Source organism: Plecotus auritus (assembly GCF_963455305.1).
Source record: "Plecotus auritus genome assembly, chromosome: 12".
NCBI lineage: Eukaryota > Metazoa > Chordata > Mammalia > Chiroptera > Vespertilionidae > Plecotus > Plecotus auritus.
In genome coordinates this window covers 1,439,609-1,462,580 of record NC_137778.1, presented here as the reverse complement: position 1 = coordinate 1,462,580, position 22,972 = coordinate 1,439,609, and the positions used below count along the sequence as shown (strand labels likewise).

The following is a 22,972-nucleotide window of genomic DNA, read 5'->3' as shown; positions in this document are numbered from 1 at the left end:
TGATTCCCTGAGATCCTGCCCCATCCAATTTCAGCCCCACCCAAGCTGTTTGCAGTGGCTTTTCCATATGAATGACCTGTCCTACATCAGACTTTAGACCTTTCTAAAATCTCTCAAACAAGCAGCAGCTGGCATCAGTGTATGCCATACCTCTCCATAAGAGGCCCAAGACCTGGCACTAGCAGCAGCCTGCCTTGCTTCACAGCTTGGCCTCTCCTGGGCACCTCCAAGCCAAACACAAGTAGCAGCCATCTTCAGATTGCTCTGTAGCTCCTGATAGGTGGCTCCAAGGCAGTGGCTGACTTTGCACCTCCCAGGAGGCCCCCGAGCCCACCTGGTGAACAGTGTCAGACCAGGCCAGATTAGAACTGTACACATCCACAAGTGACACACTAAAGGGGTAGACTCAGTGAGCAGCAAAACACCAGCAAAGCAAGTTCTGCTCCATAGGGGTGTCTCCTGCACAGCAGCTCTTCCACTGTAGACACAGGTGGTCCTCACAGCTAATTGGCCTGGAGGCCAATTCCTCCCAGTGACACCAACAGCAATCAAGGCTCAACTACAACAAGACTGTGCACACAGCCCACACAGGGGTGCACCTGGAGGGCCCAGCTCAGGTGACTGGGAGGCTGAGCCACTGGGCCCTATAGGACACCTACTACACAAGGCCACTCTACCAATTCCAGGAGACATAGAGGCTCTACCTAATACATAGAAACAGACACAGGGAAGTAGCCAAAAGGTGGAGACAAAGAAAAATGTCACAAATGAAAGAAGATGGGCAGGGGAGCAGCTGGGCAGGGGAGCAGCTGGGCAGGGGAGCAGGCTGCTCCGACTACTTGGGGATGAGGGGAGGACCCTCTGTCCAGTAATTTCTGGGGAACACCGCCAGCATAACATTAAACATAATACATGTGGACTCATGGGCAGATTAATAAAGCTATTCAGAGCTAATCCAAGACAAGCCTCGCCCTTATGGGAAAATATTCATGGCCTCTCCTGCTCTCAGTCATTCACTTTATCTCCAACATGCTCAGCTTCAATAAGAGTCAGTTCCATACCACTTGTGTCAATCTTAGGTATGACCCTGATTTCTTGTTTACTTTCTCTAAATAAAGGGTAAGACTTCTGAGGCAGTCTGGAGAAAGTTTCTTCTGTGTACCCCATAGTCCTAGACAAGACAAGGGCCTTGGGTTCTTACTAAATGCTATTCTTGCCAAATGTTAAAATGTAGCTCAGTGTTTTGCAGACACAGCTATGAGGAGCGAGCTTCCCCAGGGAAGTGTAGCCACCTGCAAAGAAGAAATCAAGGCATAACTGACCCAATAGGACAGTGGTCGGCGATTGAAATTTCTTTTGAGAGCCAAATTTTTTAAACTTAAACTTCTTCTAACGCCACTTCTTCAAAATAGACGTGCCCAGGCCGTGGTATTTTGGGAAAGAGCCACATTCAAGGGGCCAAAGAGCCACATGTGGCTCATGAGCCGCAGTTTGCCGACCACTGCAATAGGAGGTAAAAGCAATACATGGCTAAGTCTCCCTTCCGGAGACAGAGCTTTGGGTATGAATCCCCATCTCCCTCACTTAAAACTACCTTAAGACAACCACGCCTCCTACTTGAATTGAGCACCCTGAGTGGTGAACCCCTTGAGCTCAGGAGGGGTGGTAGGCATAAAGATGAAAGCTCAGCAAATGCTTTTTATTTATTGGTTTTAGAGAAAGTAGTGGAGAGAGAGAGAGAGAGAGAGAGAGAGAGAGAGAGAGAGAGACATCCGTTTATTGTTCCACTTATTTGTGCATTCATTGGTTGACTCTTGTAGGTGTGTCCTGGTCCGGGGATTGAACCCACAACCTTGGCATAGCTGGATGATCTCAACCGATTGAGCAACGGGCTAGGGCCCTGAGCAAGTGCTTCGTACCGGACATTTGCTCACACGCAGAGATCTTGGAATGCGACGTTAACGAAGGTGTTTCTCCTGCGAGCACGGGCTGCAGGACTCCGTGTGCCCCTGCTGCTCAGTGACGGCCTTTTCTGGAAAAGCTGATACAGAATCAGACCAGGTGGTCAATAAATGTTTGCTTTCTGAATCCAGGGACATTGAATGCAAAAAGAAATTAAAAATAAAGGAAACAAGGAAGTGAGGAAGAGAGGGAGAAAGAAAAAGAGACCAAGGAGAAAAGGAAGGAAGGGAGGGAGGGATGTCGATTGGTTTTAGTCCTCTATAGGTTTGTGAAGGTAGAATTTTGGAGAAAAAAAATGGGCCAATTAGGGGATAAGAAAGCCAGTACTGTCAGCCCTCTGCATTTGCAGATGCCCAACCATGGATTGAAACGGTGCAGGTAGAGAAATGTCTGATTATGGTGTTGTGCTCCTGAAACTACTATAATACTGTGTGTCAAGTGTAAATGAAAAATAAATTTAAGAAAGGAAAAAATAGACAACAGTTCAGGTATTTACTGGGAAGTGGACATGCGCTGTAATGGGAAGAGCTGCAGGGAACCAAGGCCGCGGAGCAGTATCTGAACCGTGCCCAGTGTGGGGAGGCTCCCTGCGTGGTAGGTCTCCAGCGCCAGCGGATCAGCCCCGTGAAGCAGCGGATGAGACGGAGCGGGTGATACAGAGCTGCGTGGAAGGAGGACCTGGAGGGTGAGGCCAGATGCTGCTGGGAGCTTAGCAGCAGAGTCCAGAACCCCCGTCTCCAAGCCGGGCACAGGCCCGTGTCCAGCAGCAGAGGGAGGGATCAAACGTGCGCCTTCGAGTGCAAAGCTGTTATTAGAGGGAATTAGAGGGTCCCAGTCTGGAGGCTGAGCGACCAGAAGTCAGGCCCGGGCAGTAAGCAGGGCCACTACGGAGGGCCTGCTGGGTGCAGGCCACAGGAGGGGAAGGGGCTTGCAGAGGCGCCCCCAGGAGCCCGGGCACCACTGGGCTTGTGGAGTGGCTGAGAAAGAACCTGCGTGCGTCTGGAGTTCCCGTCGGAGGGGTCAAGTCGGCTCAGGCTCCCAAGATGGGACCGAAGAGACTTGGACCTGGAATTTGCAAAGTGGCCTGACAGTTTCTTTCTGAAACTGCAAGGGTGCGAAAGAGGAGGGACGAGGCGGGCAGCAAGCACACCGAGTCCTACGGCCGAGGATGCGGCTCTGGGCACGGAGGTGGCAGGAAGCCGGGCGCCTTGCCTCTGCTCTGACACGACTGGAACGGCTTCCTGTCCTGCGCCGCTGCCTTCGCGGCCACGTTGTGGGTGCGCTGTCCTGAGAAGACAGCGGCGGCCAGATGGCGAGGAGGAAGCTGGGGTCGGCAGATAACACGCATAAAAGGCATCAACAAAGCTCTTGTTTTACTTTCTCCAGAAGCAATGTCCCCAGTCAACCCTGGAAGGTCACCGCTCACCCCTTCCCACGGCCGAGTTCTCTGCTCCTTTGCACAAGCTGCTGCCTTGACCAGACTCCTGTGGGACAGTCCCCTTTCACCCAGGCCCTGCGGTCATTGCCTGGGTCCCTCCCGGAGGAGAGGCGGAGCAACGTGACCGGGACCCTGTGTCCCCGAGCCGGGGTCCTGTCCCCGTGTGACTGCAGTGGCCGATGACTGTCCCCACCACAGGACGTCTGGGACCTAGGAAGAGCCGAGCTGTTTTTGTCGTCTTCCCTCCGGCACTGAAAACAATTTACAGAAGGACTTGCTCTGGAGAATGGTTCGGATCTGGCAAATTAGACCCAGAAAGAAAAGGAGACGGAAAATGATTCTGAAAAGGAGCCTGGCCCAGCTTGTACCCTCGCCGCCAGCTCCCTGGTCATGCGTCCCCAAGGGACCACCCCGCCCAGCTCAGGAGGGACAGAGGGAACTGAGGCCACAAGACACGGGGAGGGGCCCGCCCAGACCAGGGAGCCGGGCTTCCGTCCTTCCTCACAGCTGCACTTTCCGCCCCTTCCTCTGTCTTCCATGTTCCTGCCTTTACCCTCCCCTCTCCCTCCTCGCCTTCCTCTGCTCCTGCCACCTCTTTACCCCCTCTCTGTTTCTCCCTCTCCTCTCCCCTGGCAGCCCGTCCCCCTCCTCGTCCTCCTACTCCTGCTCCTAGGTGAGACCACGGGTGCGTGGAGCCGCCTCCGGTCTGACTGCTCTGCACGCCTTTCGTTATGACCTTGGGTACATTTCTGAGCTCTCCTATCTCCTTCCCCGCCCACCATGACAGATACTAAGGCATTTGGTTCAGATTTTGTTATCAGAGTTAAATAAAATAATGTAGAGCGCTCAGCGTAGCCTCGGCAATCAATGCGCGTAGACGTCAGATGCGGCCATTAAGTTCTGGTTTCCTTGGAAACCCAGTCCCTCTTCAAGCTTTTCACCTCCATCGAGGAGCCTGGGATGCAGCCATCACCACCCAGCTCCTGCGTTGCCCCTTTGCACGACCCGTCTAAAGAGTTAGCCTCTGTGTCCACTGAGCCCCTCCCGCGTCCCTTCACTGAGTCGCCTCTGTTCTCAGCCGCATGAAAGAGCAACCGGTGCCCTCCTTTCACGCCATATTGTTGGGTGACATCTAGATGCTGGGGGACGTCTAGATGCCAGGGAAACAGAGCGATGGACATTGAAACAACAGGCGATAATGATAAGCAGCAATTTTGTTGGTCCTCATGTAGGTTAATGGCCTCAGCAAACACCTGCTTTGAATCACCTCTGAATCAAGCGAGTGGAGTCGTGTCGCTTCAGACTGAGTTCGGCTGGGCATGTGAGCGTTTATCTGACGGGTGTTGCTCTGATGACATTTTGGCCCCTAAGTCTGACTGTGGCTGACGGATGCAGGGTTTTCCCGCGGAGGTAGTTCACATTGCTATTATTTCGTATTAGTTTCAGGTGCACAGCCTGTAGTTAGACAATCATATACTTTACAGAGTGGTCACCCTGGGATATTTCCAGTGCCCACCTGGCACCATCCATACTTATTACAATACTAGAGGCCCAGTGCATGAAATTCGGGCACGGTGGTGGGGGGGGGGCTCAGCCCAGCCTGCACCCTCTCCAATCCAGGACCCCTTGGGGGATGTCTGATTGCTGGTTTAGGTCTGATCCTGGCCTAACATCTCTCTCACAATCCAGGACCACTAACTCCTAACTGCTCACCTGCCTGCCTGCCTGATCGCCCCTAACTGCCCCCCTGCTGGCCTGGTCGCCCCACGCAGCCTGTTCGGTCATCCGTTCGGTTGCAATGGTCACTTAGGCTTTTATATATATAGATTAATGACTCTATTCCCTGCGCTGGACTTCACATCTTCATGACTATTTTGTAGAAGGTCTTTTTTTTCTTTCTTTTTTTCTTTTCTTCTCTATCGTCTCATTTCCAACTTTAAAAATCGAAGCTCTGTTAACCGGCAGCCTGGGGTGCTGTGGGGGGTGTTCCCCAAAGTCCAGTTTTTGTTTGTAAACTGCTGTTACCGCAGTGAGTCCTGAGTCTAAGCTCTCTCATCGCCCCTCCCAGGCGTCAGAGCCCGGCGCGGGGAGTGGCGAGTGCAGTTCTCAGAGTGTGTGCGACCCTGAGGCCGACAAGCAGCCCCACAAACACGGACCCATTATCTGCCTTAGCTCACCATCCTTCATCCCTTGTTCACTTGGTTCTCGGGAGGGTCCAGAGGTCCTCAGTGGCTGCCAGCCTGGAGCCAGGGTCCCCACAGCTGCCCCCAAAGGAGAAGGGCGAGCTGGCCACAGCGTTGGGCTCCATCCTGACCTCATGGGTCTGCAGAGGCCTGCCCTCGCCCACCGCCTGTGGGTTTAGGTGAGCGTAACCACTTCATTCAGATCCAACTCTGCACCTGTGGCCAGGCCCTCCCTCCTCTGTGCCTCAGTTTCCTCCTCCGGAAACATCAGCAGAGGCTTTGCAGAAGCATTGCCCGTGATTGGCTTCTGCAGCTTAGGGCTAGTGTGGGAAGTAAATGTGTTATTTATGACAATTATAACAATTAAAGGTGTTATTTATGCCTGGACACCACCTGGCACATAGCGGGCAGCATTGTCTTTCTAGGCGAGGAGATAAAAAGCTGTGGGACATCTACACCATGGAATATTACGAGGCTCTTAAAAAGACAGATCTCTTACCCTTTGAGACAGCACGGAGGGACCTGGAGAGCATTGTGCTAAGCGGAATAAGCCAGTCAGAGAAAGACAAGCAGCACATGGTCTCACCCATGTGTGGAATCTAATGAACAAAATAAACTGATGAACAAAGTAGATCCAGAGACATAGAAGCATGGAACAGACTATGGCATCTCAGAGGGGAGGGGGAAGGAGAGGGGGAGCGATGAACGGAAGACCTTGTATGCACATATGCACAGCCCATGAACACAGGCAGTAGGGGGTGAAGTCTGGGTGGCGGGAGGGGTCACTGGGAGGAAAGGGGCATCTGCAGTACTGATAACAGCAGAGACACGTTTTAAATGTGGTCTCTGGTCGCCTTTAGGAGGAGTGTCAGCCTGTGTTTGTTACTTACGTTGTGGCCAAACCCCACAAGGAAGGAGGCTGGGCTGGTGGCGGAGGGCTCCGCGCGGCCTGTAAGGCCGGAGAGGGTGTCTGCCCCGAGCGGCCAGCGAGCCGAGCGCCGGCACCCTGTCCTGGGGGAAGGGTGCACGCACCTGTGTTGAGCTGGGACTGTGAACATTTCCCCGCGACACTATGAGATTTGAGTTTATTTGTGTCTTTTTCTCCGGAGAAGGTCCAGCGCTCTCATCAGATCCGTAAAAGGGTCTGTTACTCTAACCCAGTGGTCAGCAAACTGCGGCTCGCAAGCCACATGCGGCTCTTTGGCACCTTGAGTGTGGCTCTTCCACAAAATACCACGGCCTGGGCGAGTCTATTTTGAAGAAGTGGCGTTAGAAGAAGTTTAAGTTTAAAAAATTTGGCTCTCAAAAGCAATTTCAATCGTTGTACTGTTGATATTTGGCTCTGTTGACTAATGAGTTTGCCGACCACTGCTCTAACCGGTTTCAGACCCTGCGTGCTTGACCCACGTGTGACTCTCATGGTGAGAAGCAAGAATTCAGGAAGGGGGGCTTGTGGCGACAAACGTGGGACCCGGGACCATGAAGGCAAACATTCCTTGTCAGGGATCCACCCCTGGGGCTCTGCAGCCCCTCTGCCTCCTCCCCCACCTGCAGAGGGGAGCGCTGCCTCTCCTGAATCCCAGCCCTCGGCTCCTCCTGGCGCCTGCGGGCGCCGATGTCCACACGCAGGTCGCTCGCATGCAGAGCGTGCTTACCCTTGTTAGTAAGATGCGTGTGTTGCCGGCCAGCGTGGCTCAGTGGGGACCTAGGAACCAGGAGGTCCCTGGTTCAATTCCTGGTCAGGGCACATGCCCAGGTTGCCAGCTTGATCCTCATAGAGGATGTGCCGGAGGCAGCCTACCGGTCATTCTCTCTCATCGTTGATGTTCCCTTCCTCTCTGAAATCAATAAAAACATAAAAAAACCAACAAAAAAAGATGCATGTTTCCTGGGCAGCACCCACCCAGGGCACACCTGGGCAGGCACAGCGGGGCCGCTGGCCCGCAGGTCACAACCAGGCGCTCTCCGGGAAACGCTGACGGAATAAAACAAGACGCAGTTGGAAAGCACCCTGGGAGATGTCACCTAGATGTCACCTTCTCGCTCGAGGCCACACACCTGCCTGGGAGGCGGCTTCCGCGAGTCCGGCACCACCTGACCACCGCACGGTCTACGTCACACCCTCAGAAACCCTGAAGTGTGTGCAACGCGGGGACGCTGATGGGGGACCCGGGACACGCAAGTGAAACTGCCAGAGACAAGGAGGGTCCAACGGAGACATGCGTCTTTAATACAACAGAGTCGTGGGCACCACCATGGCGCTTCACGTTGAGCCTATGGCTTCACAGCACACGGTGCTCACGCGTGTGGTGGGCAGGAGGGGGCACCTGGGTGCTCGCGGGAGTGGTTTCAGGAGGATGAGGACAGGACTTCCTGCTCACGACCCTCTCGGTGACCCTGCCCCTCCGCGAATGATGCAGAGCAGTGAACGCATCGTACAAAACATCGTCGTAAATAACAGATCTTCAAGTCGCTCCTGTGCCTCGGAGAGTTGCAGCAGTTCCGGCCATGACGACGCCTCCATCCGTGCCTCATTCGCTCCGGGCGCCAAGGAGCGGCCCGCCCCACGCAGCGCCGTGAGCAGGATGCGGCTCCGGAGCGCCGCCCGGGCTTTCCGGTTTATAGAAACGTGTTCCCTTTTGGAATGTCGCCTTCCCAGGGCTGGCTTAGAGCTGAGGCGTGTAGCACCTCGCACTAGTGATGAGCGCCTGGCCCCTCCATCCATCCTACAGGGACATGTGTGTATCTGTGCGTGCACACACACACGTACACATACATGTACACACACAAGCACACACATGTGTACACACAATAGATGAACCTCATCTAAACGCCTAGCTATGGAGGAGGTCCCGGCTCACAGAGTCCCAGGAGCCTGGGGATGTCACAGGACGTGGACTCACCCACCCGCCACCCTGAGGCCAAACCGCTGAGCAGAGAGAACTGCCACAGCCTCTCCAGCTCGCCCGCAGGGCGCCAGGGAAAATGCGGGCAGCGAGGGGAGGCGCTTTCTGAATGAGCACGGAACAGACACTACATCTAGTGAGCGCACGGGCAGGCAGTGTGGGCACCAGGCTGCGGTGCGGCACCTGCTGCCCGCTGCCCAGCCCGTGGCCGTGGGTCCCCGGTGCGGTCCGGCCTTGCAGCCCGCCGGGCGAGGGTTAGGCGCACCGCGGGGCCAGTGAGGGGCAGTCCGCCGGGCGCTTGGCCCCTCTCTGCTTCTCAGACACACGGCCAGAAGGGTCGGCCAGCTCGAGGTAGAAGCGAGACTTGAGGAAGCGGCGGTAGGAGTCCTTCTCCATCAGGTGGAAGATCTTTCTCTGGGCTTCGTCAAAGCAGGTGGCGGTGGGCGCCAGCAGGTTCTGGCGGGTCTGCTCCCGGGTGCCGGAGTCCAGGTTGACCTGAGGGGCGGGGGCAGGCAGTTAGCACTGCACCGGGAGGGCCGGGAGCAGATCTGGGCCCCCACACATGTGAGCAGAGCGGGTCTTCTCTCTTTCCCACGTGCTGGGAGGTCCGTCAGAACACTCGCTGCCTTGCTCAGCCGACCCACGTGGGGTGTCAAGCTGACAGCAAGTGGGTCCACGGCTCCTCTTTGTGGGACTCAGTGGCCTGCAGGGCCGAGACCAAATGCCACCCCCAGGGAACTGCCGCCACCAGACTCCTGCGAACACCCACCTCCTGGGTCGCCTGGACCGAGATGAACTCCGCGTAGACCTTCATGGCCTTGGGGCGCAGCTGCGAGGGCGACCTGGTTTGCTTATACTCCTCACAGCGGAGCCAGAACTCGATGTTCTCCTCGCTGTGCTCCGACTGGAGGAACGCCCTGAACGCCGCCAACCCGCCTGCAACCGGAGAAAGAGCCGAGCTGTCACCACGCTGGTGACGAAGCCCAGGCGCTGGAGGGAATAGGCAGGGCTCGGGCCGTCCCCACCCGCCTTTGTGGGGTTGCCTGGGGCCAGGTGACCCGATCTGTTTGTTTCTGTTGGATGCCAGCTGCACAGCCTGCTTCGGGGGGTGGGAAGGAGAAGCTGGAGTTGACTCTGCAGGAAATCTTAATATTTGGAGTCCCCTGGCCTCCCACCCCCGGTTCTGCATGGACCACCCACTGCAGATGACCAAGCTCGGGGGTCACACGCCTAACAGGCTGACTCCCCTGAGTCTGTCGCGTGTTGTGTGAGATGCGTGTATCCAGGGTGCCATGACCCCAACCCAGAGGGGGTGGTCAGACTCACATTCATGGCTGATCAGGTTTTCCAGCGATTCAGCCCACTTTTTGACTTCCTCTTGGCTCACCCTAGAGACAAAGAGTTTAAATGCCACAATCCAAAACCGGGAGGAAACTAAGACCCTAAAGAAAGTGCAGCTATTTCCCTCCCGCCTTAGCCGGCCTGGTGTTGGTTAGAGCACACCCCCCCCCCCACCCACCCAAAGACATTCTTACTTAACTGGGGCCCCAGCACTACCACGCCCTATCCGCAGGCGATCCCCCCACCTCCCCCCTCCTGCCCCCTGGCGGCCCTCCCCGACCCTTCTTACCTGGGACAGACCACCAGCTTGTCTCTCCTGCTGTGGGAGGAGCCACGCTCACAGGAATCCGACTTCTGCAGCAGCACCCCTAGCCGGAGCTTCATATCTTTTGCGCTGCACAGAAGGGGGAACATATTAGTGGTCCTGGGCTCTCTTTAAAAGACGCCTGGCTCAAGAGCCGATCGCACTTAGGAAGTGGAGCTGGAGGTGTGCAAACTCCCAGGACAAGGAGCCCCTCTGTCCCTGCCTGGGACCCAGGACAGAACCCAGACAGCAGGGCCCTTCCCAGGTGCTGGGAGGCCGACCCTCCGCCACCAGCAGCCTCTCCTGGGAATCTGTCATTTTCACCAGTAGCACAAGGTGTGACCTTCAACAGAAGCCAATTGTAAACTTGGCTGATCTTGGAGATGTAGGAACTGGGAAGGTGCAGGGGCTGACAGGGTCCCTTACTGTGGCGCCACCTCCTGGACAGAAGTTGCTATTGCCACCGCTGGCTTCTGGCCCCGGGACACACAGGCACCTGGGGAAGGTGGCCTGTGATTCCAGCCCAGGGAGGTGGGCCGGCACCCTGCGCCAGGTGTGCGGTTGGCAGAGGGCTGGACAGTGAGCCCCAGCTCCTCAGCTGCACTGCTTTCCTCTGCACTCTCTGCACAGCAGGGACTTCACTCCCTAAAGAGCACTGGGGGCTTCAAAGAACCCAGAGAAGCAAGCGAGAGTCACGGGGGTGGGGGCAGCCGGAGTCACAGGAACAGGACTCAGAGACAGACCTTCCAGCTCAACCTTCTTATTCTTTAACTAGAGGCCTGGTGCACAAAACGCATGCACTGGGCAGGGGAGGGGGGTCCCTCAGACTGGCCTGCGCCCTTTCATAGTCCCGGACCCCTCGGGGGATGTCCACCTGCCAGCTTAGGCTCGCCTAAGCTGACAGGCAGACATCACTCTCGCAGTCCAGAACCCCTCGCTCCTTAGGCCCACCTGCTCACCGCCCCTTATCACTCGGCTCGCTACTCCTTAGCGGTTCGCCAGCCGTGAGCCCGGCTTCTGGTTGAGCTGCGCTCCCCCTGTGGGAGCGCACTGACCACCAGGGGGCAGCTCCTGCGTTGAGCATCTTCCATCTGCCCCCTGGTGGTCAGTGCGCATCACTGCAACTGGTCCTTCTGGTCATTCCGCTGTAATGTCCGCTTAGGCTTTTATTATGTAGATTACGCCTTTGCTTGGCTCTCCTTTATTATAAAAGCCCAGAATTCACTTTATAAGAGAAGTGTCATTTGAAAAGAAGTGCATGGCTAGATGTTCCTATCAGAGGGAGGAAAGCAAGGCCATGGGCTGATGAGCTGCATTTCATGGCCGTGCTATCAGTGGCGTGTCCAGGTGCGTTTCCCCAGGAAACGGGACTCTTGATGTTCTGGGGCTGCCCCCGAGCAGTGTCCTCTCTCCCTCACAGGACTGTTCCCTCCGCTGCCTCCCCACCTGGTCACGGTGCAGGCTCCTCTGTAATGACAGAGGAGGTCATCGAGGAGGCTGTGGGATTGAGGCTAAGGTGACCCTCTAAGTGGACAGCATTCGCCAGAATGGCCTGCTGAGCTCTGCCAGGTACCCATCACCACACATCCCCTCAGGCAGAGGTGGCCGCATGCCGGGCCTACAACACATGCCACCACGAGGATAAAGCCATAAGCACTCCATGGCTCCCTGAAGCCAGGTCACCTGCATTTGCTCTGCCCGCACCCCACCCCGCACACACTCACACACTCACACACACACTCACACACACTCACACACACACACTCACACACTCACACACACTCACACACACACACTCTCACACTCACACTCATACACACACACACACACTCACACACACACACTCTCACACTCACACTCATACACACTCACACACACACACACTCTCACACTCATACACACACTCACACACACACACTCTCACACTCACACTCATACACTCACATACTCACACTCACACACACACTCACGCACACACACACTCACACACACACACTCACACACACACACACACTCATACACACACACACACACTCTCACACACACACTCACACACACACTCACACACACTCACACACTCACACACACACTCACACACACACTCACTCACGCATACACACACTCTCACACACACACACTCACACACACTCACACACACTCTCACACACTCACACACACACACTCACACACACACACACTCTCACACACACACACTCACACACACACACACACACACACACACACACCAATGTGACCGTGAGCCCAGGCACAGAGCTGGAATGAAGTGCTGGGCTAGCTGGTCTGCGGCTCCTGGAGAGGACAGACCAGCAGCTCACCCTCCGGCTGGGGTTTCCCCACGGCTGCTCCTGGGGACAGAGCGAGCATACCTGCTTCCCACCCCCATGCTTTGCACAATTTTCCATGAGTTGGTGAAGCTTGGAGTCTTGCTCCATTGGGGTCAGATGTCGCTGGGGGGTGCGGGGGGTCACTTATCTCACTCTGCCAGACCCTCCTGCTTCCTGTCAAACCGCAGGAGCCCAGGAGCAGGGCACTCCTTCCTCGTGAGTGGCCGAGCCCCGGGAAGGTCCACGCCTGGGATGCACAGAACACGGTGCCTTCCGGGAGATTTCCAACTTGAACTCAAGGTGTTGCCATTTGCGGGAGATGAGAAAAGGACGCTTTGTCTACAGACGGCTTCCTGCCCTTCACAGTGAGATTAGCTCATGTAACACGGGGTTTCATTTTACTTCAGCTGGCTAGTCTAGAAGCATTCTCTGGAAACATTTCCTTACATCTTTTTAAAGACACAATGCCTGAAAAACCGTGTTTGTAGGGTGAGACCTTCCACAGAGCCCTGCGCCCTGTGATGACCAATACGTGTGACCACCCGCACTCAGGGGGTGTGGTCTGGAGCTGGCAGTTCACTGTAACATTTGCTTATGGAACACAGTGGTGCCGGGTCCTCAGCCCCACACCGCACAGTGCCTGCCCAGGAGGTGCCACACCGCACCCTGGGGTGTCTTCCCCTAAACAAGACCTAGAGTGTCTGCCCTCTGCGAGCCCCGGAGGCCGTGCGTCTGCGTGCCCCCGGGACGCTCCACAGCATCCATCACAGCTGAGATACAGCACAGCAGCGGGTCTTCCAACACCTCGCCTCCCTGCTTCCTGCCAGCTGACTCAGCCAGAGGTTCAGTCCTCAAAACCAAAGCCAAGCACAGCAACACCGAAGTGCCCAAATCGGGGAGCACACACTTCTTCAGTCACCGTTCCTAGCCCGTCTTGGAGGGAAGCGGGGGCGCGATGCCCCGCTGACCACAGGGATCCTAATCCAAAGAACTGGCCCACAGCAGCTGTGTAACAGCACGTGTGACAGGGTCGGGCTGACGGTCGTCTTACCTCCTCAAGCAGGAAGCAGGCAGCCCTGCCAGCCCTTTGCACATCTTCGCTGCGGGGCTGGAGCTCGCAGGCAGGAAGGAGACGGGAGGGGCTGGGCGGCCGGAGCGCTGTCGCCTAGTTGGTCCTGAAGATGCTTGCAGGATCCCCAGCTCCCTCCGCAACCTGCGGGTCTCATTTAAAGCCCAGCCACCGCCAGGCAGCCAATCAGCGGCGCTGTAACAATGCCTCTGCAGCCAATCAGCGTTGCTGTGACACCCCGCTCGGGCCTCTGCAGCCTCCGAGGAGGCGGGACGTGGCTTCCACCGTGCAGGGCGAACCCGCAGGAAAGCCTCTTGCACAGCAGATGCACAGAAAACAGTTCCTCCATGCTTCTACCCACGTCCGAGGCTCTGAATTTCTAGAAAAGCCGCCTCTGTGTTGCTGCAGACCGTGGGGTTCCCTCATTTTCCGTAAAAACAATGCCAAGGGCAGTTGCCCCCACCCCACCCCACCCCCCTCTCCGCACAAGGGGAGTCCCAGCAGGACTGGGTTTGGCTGGGGCTGACTCTCCCCTTCCATTTTTTTGGTTAGAAGTAGTGGACCGCATGGTCCCAGCTCTCACCTTCCTGTTTCCAGGCTGGGGTCTGCCGAGGTGGCCGTAGGGTGGCCATGGCCACACAGGGCTGGGAGGGCAGCTGCAGGCTGGCCCCGGAGGACAGACCACCGCAGCTGCTCTGCCTGGCTGTGGGTACTCTTCTAGAACTCTCACTCAGAACAGAATTCAGTCCAGCAGTGACAACCTCTCTGCTTCCAGCAAAGAGCTGCAACACAGCAGCCAGGGGGCTGAGGAGGGAGAAAATTAGCAAATATAAATGGCTTATATCCTAATGTCTATGTATTCTAAGTTTCCAAACCGAATTTCAAAATATTGAGAGAGAAAAGTGTGTGTTTCCTTTCATAGCACAGTCTTCAGAATGAGCATAGGCGATTTGACCCCAGGTCCTTCTGAGCACCCGGACCACCCTGGGGTTGTCTACGGCAGGATGGACTGCGGTTCCACAGTCGCAGCCCGATGCCGCCGGCTCTGCTCCACGCAGCAGAGCTGTGAGGGGAGGAGACATTCGTTTCTGTGTCGGCCCCGGCAGCTTTCTGAAGTAGACAGGCTCCTGGGCACAGGACACATGAGCTGTGCTTTGCGAGTAAGAAGTAGAGGCAGCCCTGGCCGGTTTGGCACAGGGGATAGAGCATCGGCCTGCGGGCCAGAGGGTCCCGGGTTAGATTCCGGTCAAGGGTCCTGGTCGGGGCTTGTGCAAAAGGCAACCAATCAATGTGTTTCTCTCACATCGATGTTTCTCTCTGTCTTTCCTCTCTCCTCTCCTCTCCCTGAAACCAATGGAAAAATATCCTCAGGGGAGGGTTAACAAAACAAAACAAAAAAAGTGGAGACATCTAGTGATTAGGGGAAGAAGATGCAGAAGGGATGGGTGCCAGTGAGACATGAAGGCAACATGGTAAGACTCGTCCCCGCCACATCTGAGACCCAAACACCCCACAGGGACCCCACCTCACCCGGCCACAGCAAGCACAGCAAGGAGATGGCTGAGAAATGTAGGCAGGTGGAGGGGCCATAATCGCCAGAAGATGCATTTACAGTGTCGGAAAAGCCTCCCATGAAGGTAAAAAACATTTATTAGGTTATTACGGGGCAACTTTTCCTTGAGGGGCCACATAGAACACATTGCTTCTCTGGTGGCATTGCAGAAAGGGTGACAGTGCCATGCAAAATGGCAGAGATCACCGAGCTAGAGGGCAAGCCGCTCAGAAATGGTATCAAAGAGGAGAGACAATTACAAGGGAGAGAAGGGCCCTGGCTGGTGGCTCCGTTGATTGGAATGTCATCCTATATACTGAACGGTCGCAGGTTTAATTCCTGGTCAGGGCACATTGGGGTTCGATTCCTAGTTGAGCACGTATGGGAGACAACCAATGTTTCTCTCTTACATGGATGTTTGTTTTGTTTCTTTCCCTCCCCATCTCTCTAGAAGTAATAAACATGCTCAGGTGAGGATAAAAACATTAAAAGGAGAGACGGTCACCCAAGAGAGTGATCATTTAAGTCATAGATTTGAGGCACATGGATGAAGATCCAGCGAGAACTTGACATCTTGCACGGAGATCAGAGAAAAGCCTGGTTCGTCCCAAGTCAGATACAAATGGCTCCAACAGACGGGCCGAATGGGGTTTAATGATCCGGACTAACATCCTCATTTCAGTAGAAAGGAATGGGTAGGGGACATGACTTGCCAAGGTCACAGCTTCTAACAGAGCCGCTTCCGTAAAGGGCCCGGCAGGTTGGGATTGTGGGGTTAAACATGGTGGATGACAAAACACAGTGTTAATTATGTGCGCTCCCTTCACCGAGGACTCACTCTTTCTCCTGGAGAGCCAAGTGGCTGCAACATTCACTGCCGGGTTATGGAAACCAGGCCCTCTGCTCACCCGTCCACGCATGTCACCTTCACTTCTTTAATTACTTCTTTAATTAGGCATTTTTTAATCCTCCCTGAGGATATGTTTTGATTTATTTATTTATTTTTAGAGAGAGGAAGGGAGAGAGACATCGATATGAGAAACATCTATCAGCTGCCTTCCATATGCACTCAAACCTGCAACCTCAGTATGCTCCCTGACCAAGAATCAAACCCACAACCTTTGGTGTATGGGACAATGCTCCAACCGAATGAGCCCCTGCCAGAGCATCCTAGTTTCACACTTTCCAGAACATCCAGGAAGCTTTCCATACGTTGGCTTAGCTTTCACTCTGGGACCCGACTGTTTGAGGAGGCAGGGACTAGTCCAGCATGATACCGCAATAGTCCCACCCTCTCTCTGACACACACAAAGCATTATCTAATTATTATTTATTCCTTTCAGACATGTCTTCGGAGCACCTACGCTGTGGCAGGTGCTGGGAGTATGGGGAGCAAGCAGACAGAGCCCACCCTGTGGGGTCATCCCAGGGGGATGGGTCAGAAACAGATAAGTAATTCCAGATCTGGGCCCAGGCCCTCAAGGAAATCCGCAAGTAATGGGACAAGGTAACTGGATGACAAGGGCTCCTGGAGCTGAGATGGTAGGAGAGGCGGACAGAGAGGAAGAGGTGGTGTCAGCCCTGGGATTGGGTGGATGTGCAGTAAGGAGCAGTGGGAGGAGCATCTTACCTAATAATAGACAAATATGTAAATTGACCGTACCTCCACTACACCCACAGCCAATCAGAGTGAGTATGCAAATTAGAAGGCCAAAGATGGCGGCCACCCAGCTGCTCCAGGCGCAGAGTGGCCAGGCAGGGCAGGAAGCCTGCTATGAGAGGGAGGGCAGGGGGAGCGAAGGGATCTACAGGAGACAAGATCTGCGAAGACAAGACTGCAGACTCTGCAGTGAAGACAAAGATGGCAGTCTGCAGCGAAGATGGCAGACTCTGGCTGGAGTCTGCAGCAAAGACTAAGAAGGCAGACTCTGGCCAGAGCAAAGGCCTGGGTCCCGGGTGCCTGAGAAAAACCGATGCTGGAAGCCAAGGGAAGGAAGGCCTATTGCACGAATCTCTTCGTGCAATGGGCCTCTAGTAGGAAATAATATTCCAAATAGGGGCAGGAGCAGGTGAAAGTGCCTTGATCCAATCAGGGCAGAGTGGGAGGGGTGGGGCAGCTGGAGACCTGAGCACAGGGAGACTATATGGCCTGCAAAGGACCTGCAAGACCTGGAGGCCATGGTCCGGAGGCTGGCCCTTCTCAGTGGAGTGGAAACCCACCAAAAAGATGGAGCAGGTGCTGGGCACGAGCTGGGCATCTGGCTGTGAGGCTGGATGGGAGGCTGGGAGGGGCCTGGGAGCAGGCAGGCCAGTCAGCAGAGCCAGCAGTTGGCCCCAGCGTCTGTGTTGCATGGATGTTTATCTATAAATACAAATTAGGCACTATGTACTCGACATTCTAGGAGGATCTGGTGACCAAACATGAGTCAGAAATGGCCTGTGCCTCCAAGAGCTCACACGCACGGGGAAAGGCCTCCAAATGACAAAACACTAGGTTGGCTGACGTCACTATAAACTCGTTCATACAGACCTCGAGGAAGGTGCAAAGGACAGGGAAGAAGCACAGCCTTTGGAATGTGGAGCTGTGCTCACAAAGGACCTGCTGACGGGAGTGGGGATGGAGTGGTGTGTTCAGAGGAGAGAAGCGCTGCAGGGGCACGCTGGTGGAGCGAGTCCCCGGCACTGAATGTGCAGGCCCCTGGCTTCAGCACTTGGCGTTAATAACTCACTGGAGCTTCACAATTCATCCTGAAAGAAGGGCCTGCACTGATCTCATTTTACCAGGGAGACATACAGGCCTTGAGTCAGCCACCTGAAGCTACAGGTCTACTTATCAGTGGAGACAGGAGGCTAGATGGGGGCGGGGGGGAGGGAGGGGGCGGTGCCTCCCGGTCAGAAAGGATCCACTTGCACATCCGGAGCCCATGGAGATAGTGAGTGTGACTGTGGAGCCGGGGAGAGGGGAGAGGAATGTGGGTCCTGAGACGCGGGCTGTGCCTGGTCACACTGAAGACCACATTCTACCCTGCCGTCTCTGGGGGCCAGCTCAGGTGAAGAACGTGCAGGCGCAGGAGGGAAGAGATGGCATAAGAGGAACGCAAACAATCTGAAGGCCCTGGAACAGTCTGTGTGAAAGATGGAGATGGTAAAAATACTGCTGGCCAACCCCGGAGCAAGAGCCAAACGCAGCGACGCACGTGGAGTGCCGCTCACACGCAGCACTGTGCCTCCCTTCCCTTGGCTTCCAGCATCGGCTCCTGCCTCCTGCCTCCTGCCTCCGTCTGGGGGACAGGGAGCCACGGGCAAGGTGGGGCTGTGTGTGGTCCGCGGGTGAATGTCTAGTGTCCCCACCCTTAGCTCAGGGAACACCCATCAAGCCCTGTTGGATCTAATACAGGGAAGCCAGCTCTGGTGGCCACGCTGGACCCTTGTACCAGGTTCACCAGGGGCACCTGTCCCGCTGGGGGGTAGGGGAGATAGGAGTAGGGAGGTTGGCCTCCAGCGGCACCCACACCATCTCCGGGGACCATTCCTCTCAGACTTTGGGGCCCGGCTTCCTGTGGTCAGTGAGAGTTCACTGTGACTGACTTTTCAGGCTGAAAAAGCAAACACATCGAGTGGGGGATGCGGATCCAGGGAAGTCAGCAGCACTTCCCAGCCTGGCGCCCCAGGGGCCGTGTCAGGGTTTGAGGACCAGGCAGCCAGTCTGAGCAGAGGCCCTGGCCACACTCACTGCGCAGGTGGTGCCAGCAGGGAGCGTGGGTCTCCACACACATTCTTGGAGTGTGGTCCAGACGATGAGCCTCCTCCCACTCGGTAACCCCACCCCAGGGCTGGTGGGGTCCCTCGGCATCTGGGTCCTACCCGCCCGGCAGGGTCTAACACCGGAAATGCTGCTGAAGACCCCAAACACAGGTACTGCCCAGGTGGTCCCAGGCGGAGAGACGTGGGGCTCAGCGCCGGAGACGGCACACGGCTCTGGCTCAGGTTTTCAGGCCTCGCCCTCACGCTGCCTCTGCACCGCGTCCCCCACGCACTGTGCAGCGTAACCGGGCATTGACCCCCCATGGTCGGTGGGGCAGTGACTTGGGCGCCACCTGCACGGTAGCGATTGAGGTGTGTCAGCGTTTACACGCCTCTGTGCAGGATCTGGTATCAAGCTGGTGTAAACATTCTAACGCCAGGCCCATGGATCCCAGGATGCGTGTGAACTGTGCTTTCCTCACGTAGAAGGACTTGGAAGCGTCTGATGGGAAGTACCAGCAACACAACCCACAGCCATGAGAGGCGATGGCCTGGTGGGGGGGGGGGGGAGGGTTAGACTGGTGCCTCCGCTCTCCTCCATGAGGAGAGCCCCACCCGAGGGGGCTGCACCCGGGGAGGAGCCTGGGGCGCAGGTTCTCTGGCCCCGCCCCATCCTCGCTTCCTTCCCCTGCCTCCTCCTGTGCTCTCCATCACATCTCAGTGTCTCCCACCGACACCGTGTCTGAGCCTGGACGTGTCCGCCATCTCTGGCCTTGCCCCGGGGTCCTGGTCACGCGCTTTCATTTCAGCCCGCGGCCCGTCCTCTGGCTTCTACGCTCTCTTGCCCCTGGTGACCCACAGTAGCCGATGCTGCCTCCCTCAGAGCGTGGTGTCGCTGTTGTCCCATCTTCTGGATGATGGACCTGGGCCCCCGGGAGTTAAGCAAGCGGCTCAGGACGACCCGCCTGGGAAGTGACAGCCTGACCTTCCCCACGTGCCATCTCCGTGGCGTGGCCTCTGCTGGGTCCCTCGGCTCCGCCAGGAGTGTGTGCCTCCCTTCTTCCTGGAAGCCTGGACCACGGAGCCAGCCCCCGTGTGGGTGATGCACCTGCCCAGCCGGCCTTGAACGCCACGGCACCGATACAGCCAGAGCGGCCAAGTGAAGCCCAGGAAAGGAGGACCGGGCAACCATACATGTGTGGTGGGGTCACGTGGCCGTTCCCGTCAGGACGAATTTCTCTGACAGTGAACCTTGCCTTCAAAGCCATGTGTTTTAAATGTATAAACATTTGCCGAAGGCGTGAAGGGGTCATTCTAGCTGTTTCTAGAATGGTCGTGTGTAACGCAACATGTAGGACACTGCTAATAGGGCGCCCACCCAGGGGTCCCTCCAGCTCTGACAGGCGGGAGGAGCGGGAGGGGAGTGGGGGGCGCGGGGGGCCGGGGGGGCCGGGGACCAGCTGTGAAACTGTGGAGGAGCTGTAACCGGGGGTCTTGGACGACAAGCACACGACCCGCACCGACCAGTCTCCGGAACGCTGGCCTGTGTCAGAGGACAGACAGTGGCTGGCCGTGTGGGGACACCGAGGCTGGCCCTCCGCGAGCTGTCCCGGCGTGGGACGGCTTCTCAGGAGTGCTGTGTCATATGTGTCCCAGCCTTTTCCTCTGCCCCCAACTTCCTCCTGCAGCACCAGCCTCCGCATCGCCTTGCTTCCTTTATGTCAGACTCAGCACGCCCCCGTGGCAGGCATTTTCCCTCGCAAACTGCGCAGCCTCCCCGTCGGACCGTCCCCTCTGGTCCCCCTCCACACTCGTGGGGCAGCTCAGGCCCGCAGCCTGTCCCTGGCGCACACAGCTGCCCCCTTCCCAGGGCCCCCACCTCCGGGCTCTAAGCAGAGCTGGACAGATGCGAGTCCTGAGAACAGCGCCCCCCCTCCTGGCAGGGTCTTTGCTTTCGCACTGCTGGCTGAGCTGAAGAGACCCTGTGGCTCCCGGAGGCTAAACCACTTACTGTCTGGCATTTACAGAAAAGTCCTTGCGGCCGCCGGCCTGCAGCACCACGGTGGCCGGCCTGCAGTACCGCGGTGCCGCCCAGTGGGCCTCCGAGAGCTCTTCTTTCATTCCACCACGTGCTGCCTCCAGACGGCTATGCCAGGAACTGTCTACAAAATAAAGATCCAATCTCCCCACCTGCTCCTCATTAACTTCCAGGCCCTCCCAGGCACGCGCAGGTGTGTGTCTGTCCAGTGGTCCTGCCCCTCACTCTAGGCGCTGCAGTGTGGGAGCGCGCAGGGTGGGAGCGCGCAGGGTGGGAGTGCGCAGGGTGGGAGCGCGCAGCGGCTTCCGGGCCGGATCCTCAGGACAGCGCCAGCTCCCAGCCCAAGGGCCTCCTGCCATCACTGCCCCATCCTCCCCCCGACAGCCTTGCGGGATTCCGTCCTGAACCCCACATGTACCTCATAACCTACACCTGCTTGCTTCATTTACTGCCATTCTTTCCTGTCCTGGGAAGTCGCTGATGGTAAGAGGTTGACCATATCTCATCCCGCACAGCCTCTGGTTTCCATGGCGTCTTGCATTTGACAAGCCGAGCCGAGGAGCCGCCGGGGCGAAGCTGGGCCCTGTGGGTGGGAGTCCGAGAGCTCGCATTTCACAAATGAGTCAACTAAGAAATCAGACGCGTGTCTGTTGGGGGGAGTTGGATTTTGTTTCGGGAACACACAGCCCCCAAACTCACTAAAAAGAGCAAAGATGTGTTCTCGCTCGTCCACGTGTGCCTGACGTCACGGAGCCGTGGTCCCGCTGCCCCGGCTCGGGGCAGCCTCTGGAATCCACGTGGAGAGAAGGAGAAAACAGCGAGCGGGACACGGCCCTTCCAGCTTCTGCAGAGATGGGACCTGGCCCTTCTATTCATATTTCATTGGCCAAAGCAGGTCACATGGCCAGGCGTGCCGCCCAAGGGGCAGGGGAGTAGGGGAATCTCCCCAGGAGACAGCCAACATCCCGGCACAAGAACAAGGGCAGCCAAGGGCACCAAGCGCTCCGCCCAGAGTCGCTCGCCGGTGAGGGCAGCACAGGTCCCAAGTGTCCACCTAAGAAATGTCCAAACCTGAGAGAACGTTTGTGAGTTTATTTGAGCCAAACTGTTGACAATTGCCAGGAAGCAAAATCTCAACAAATTCAGAAAATGGCAGTTTTGCATTTCGCTTTATACATTCCAATAAAGAGATAGGACGTGGGTTACATGAAATCCACTGGGGACAGATTAGGGAGGCGGGAGAAAGCAAAGCGGGGAAACCTCTGGGATTGGATGAAAAATAAAATGATAGACACACAGGTGGGCACAGGACAGTCAACAGTCAACAATTAACCGGTAACAGTGACAAGGAGGGGATCTGCTGTGCTTTAAGGGTCGGGAAAAGGAGAACTACTTGGTTTTGCAAAGGCATGTTATCAGGGATGTATCATAGATGAAAAAGACAGCACACAGGCTCGGTTAAGGTGAAGACTGACCTTTGTCAGGGAAGATACTGCCCCAGGACTGACCACCTAGCAGGCAGAGCTGCTTTTAGCTAGAAAGTTTTAATTTCGAACATCCTTTGTGGTTACTTTAGGTCTCCTGAGTTTGCAAGGCCGCACACGGCCTCCCCAAGGTCACCAGGTTAGCATGTGGCCCCTTTCGTCATCCACCAAAGGAAGCCATTTGGTCTGTGGTCCCGTTTCTCATCCTTTCGTCATAAAGCAGACTGGCCATCGAGGGATAAAGCAGGTGTGGAGGAGAGAGGGTGCCCTGACCGCTGACCCCGCCGAGAACACGTGAGATCAGTGGCTTCTTTACATCAGCTCCTTTAGCAAATCCACGTGAGGGAACCACATACTGCGCCACGGGTGGAAAGGCAGCCGAGTGGGGGCAGCGCACGGCCCCTCTCCAGGCGCCACTCAGGGGGACGGAGATGCACACACCAGGATGGGGACTTGGCTCATGTGTGTCTCCTTAACTCGATGCATCTTCCCATTAACGGCAACATTATTTGGATTTGGTTCATATAAGCAGATCAGATTGCTGGCCATTTCTATGGAAAATTCAACAAACAGTGAATTCCCTTCTCCTCTGTTCCAGGCCTGAGG

At 56.3% G+C, this 22,972-nt stretch overlaps 1 protein-coding gene across 1 annotated transcript; it reads right to left on the bottom strand.

Moving 5' to 3' along the window:
• Positions 1-7,785: 7,785 nt before the first annotated feature.
• RGS4 (regulator of G protein signaling 4) lies at positions 7,786-13,674 on the bottom strand. The gene is made up of 5 exons (XM_080648660.1): positions 13,531-13,674; positions 10,120-10,224; positions 9,816-9,877; positions 9,259-9,425; positions 7,786-8,984 (listed from the first exon to the last, which is right to left on the bottom strand). Exons 1-5 carry the CDS (start codon positions 13,572-13,574, stop codon positions 8,745-8,747), a joined length of 618 nt encoding a protein of 205 aa, XP_080504786.1. The 5' UTR covers positions 13,575-13,674; the 3' UTR covers positions 7,786-8,744.
• Between the last annotated feature and the right edge of the window lie 9,298 nt (positions 13,675-22,972).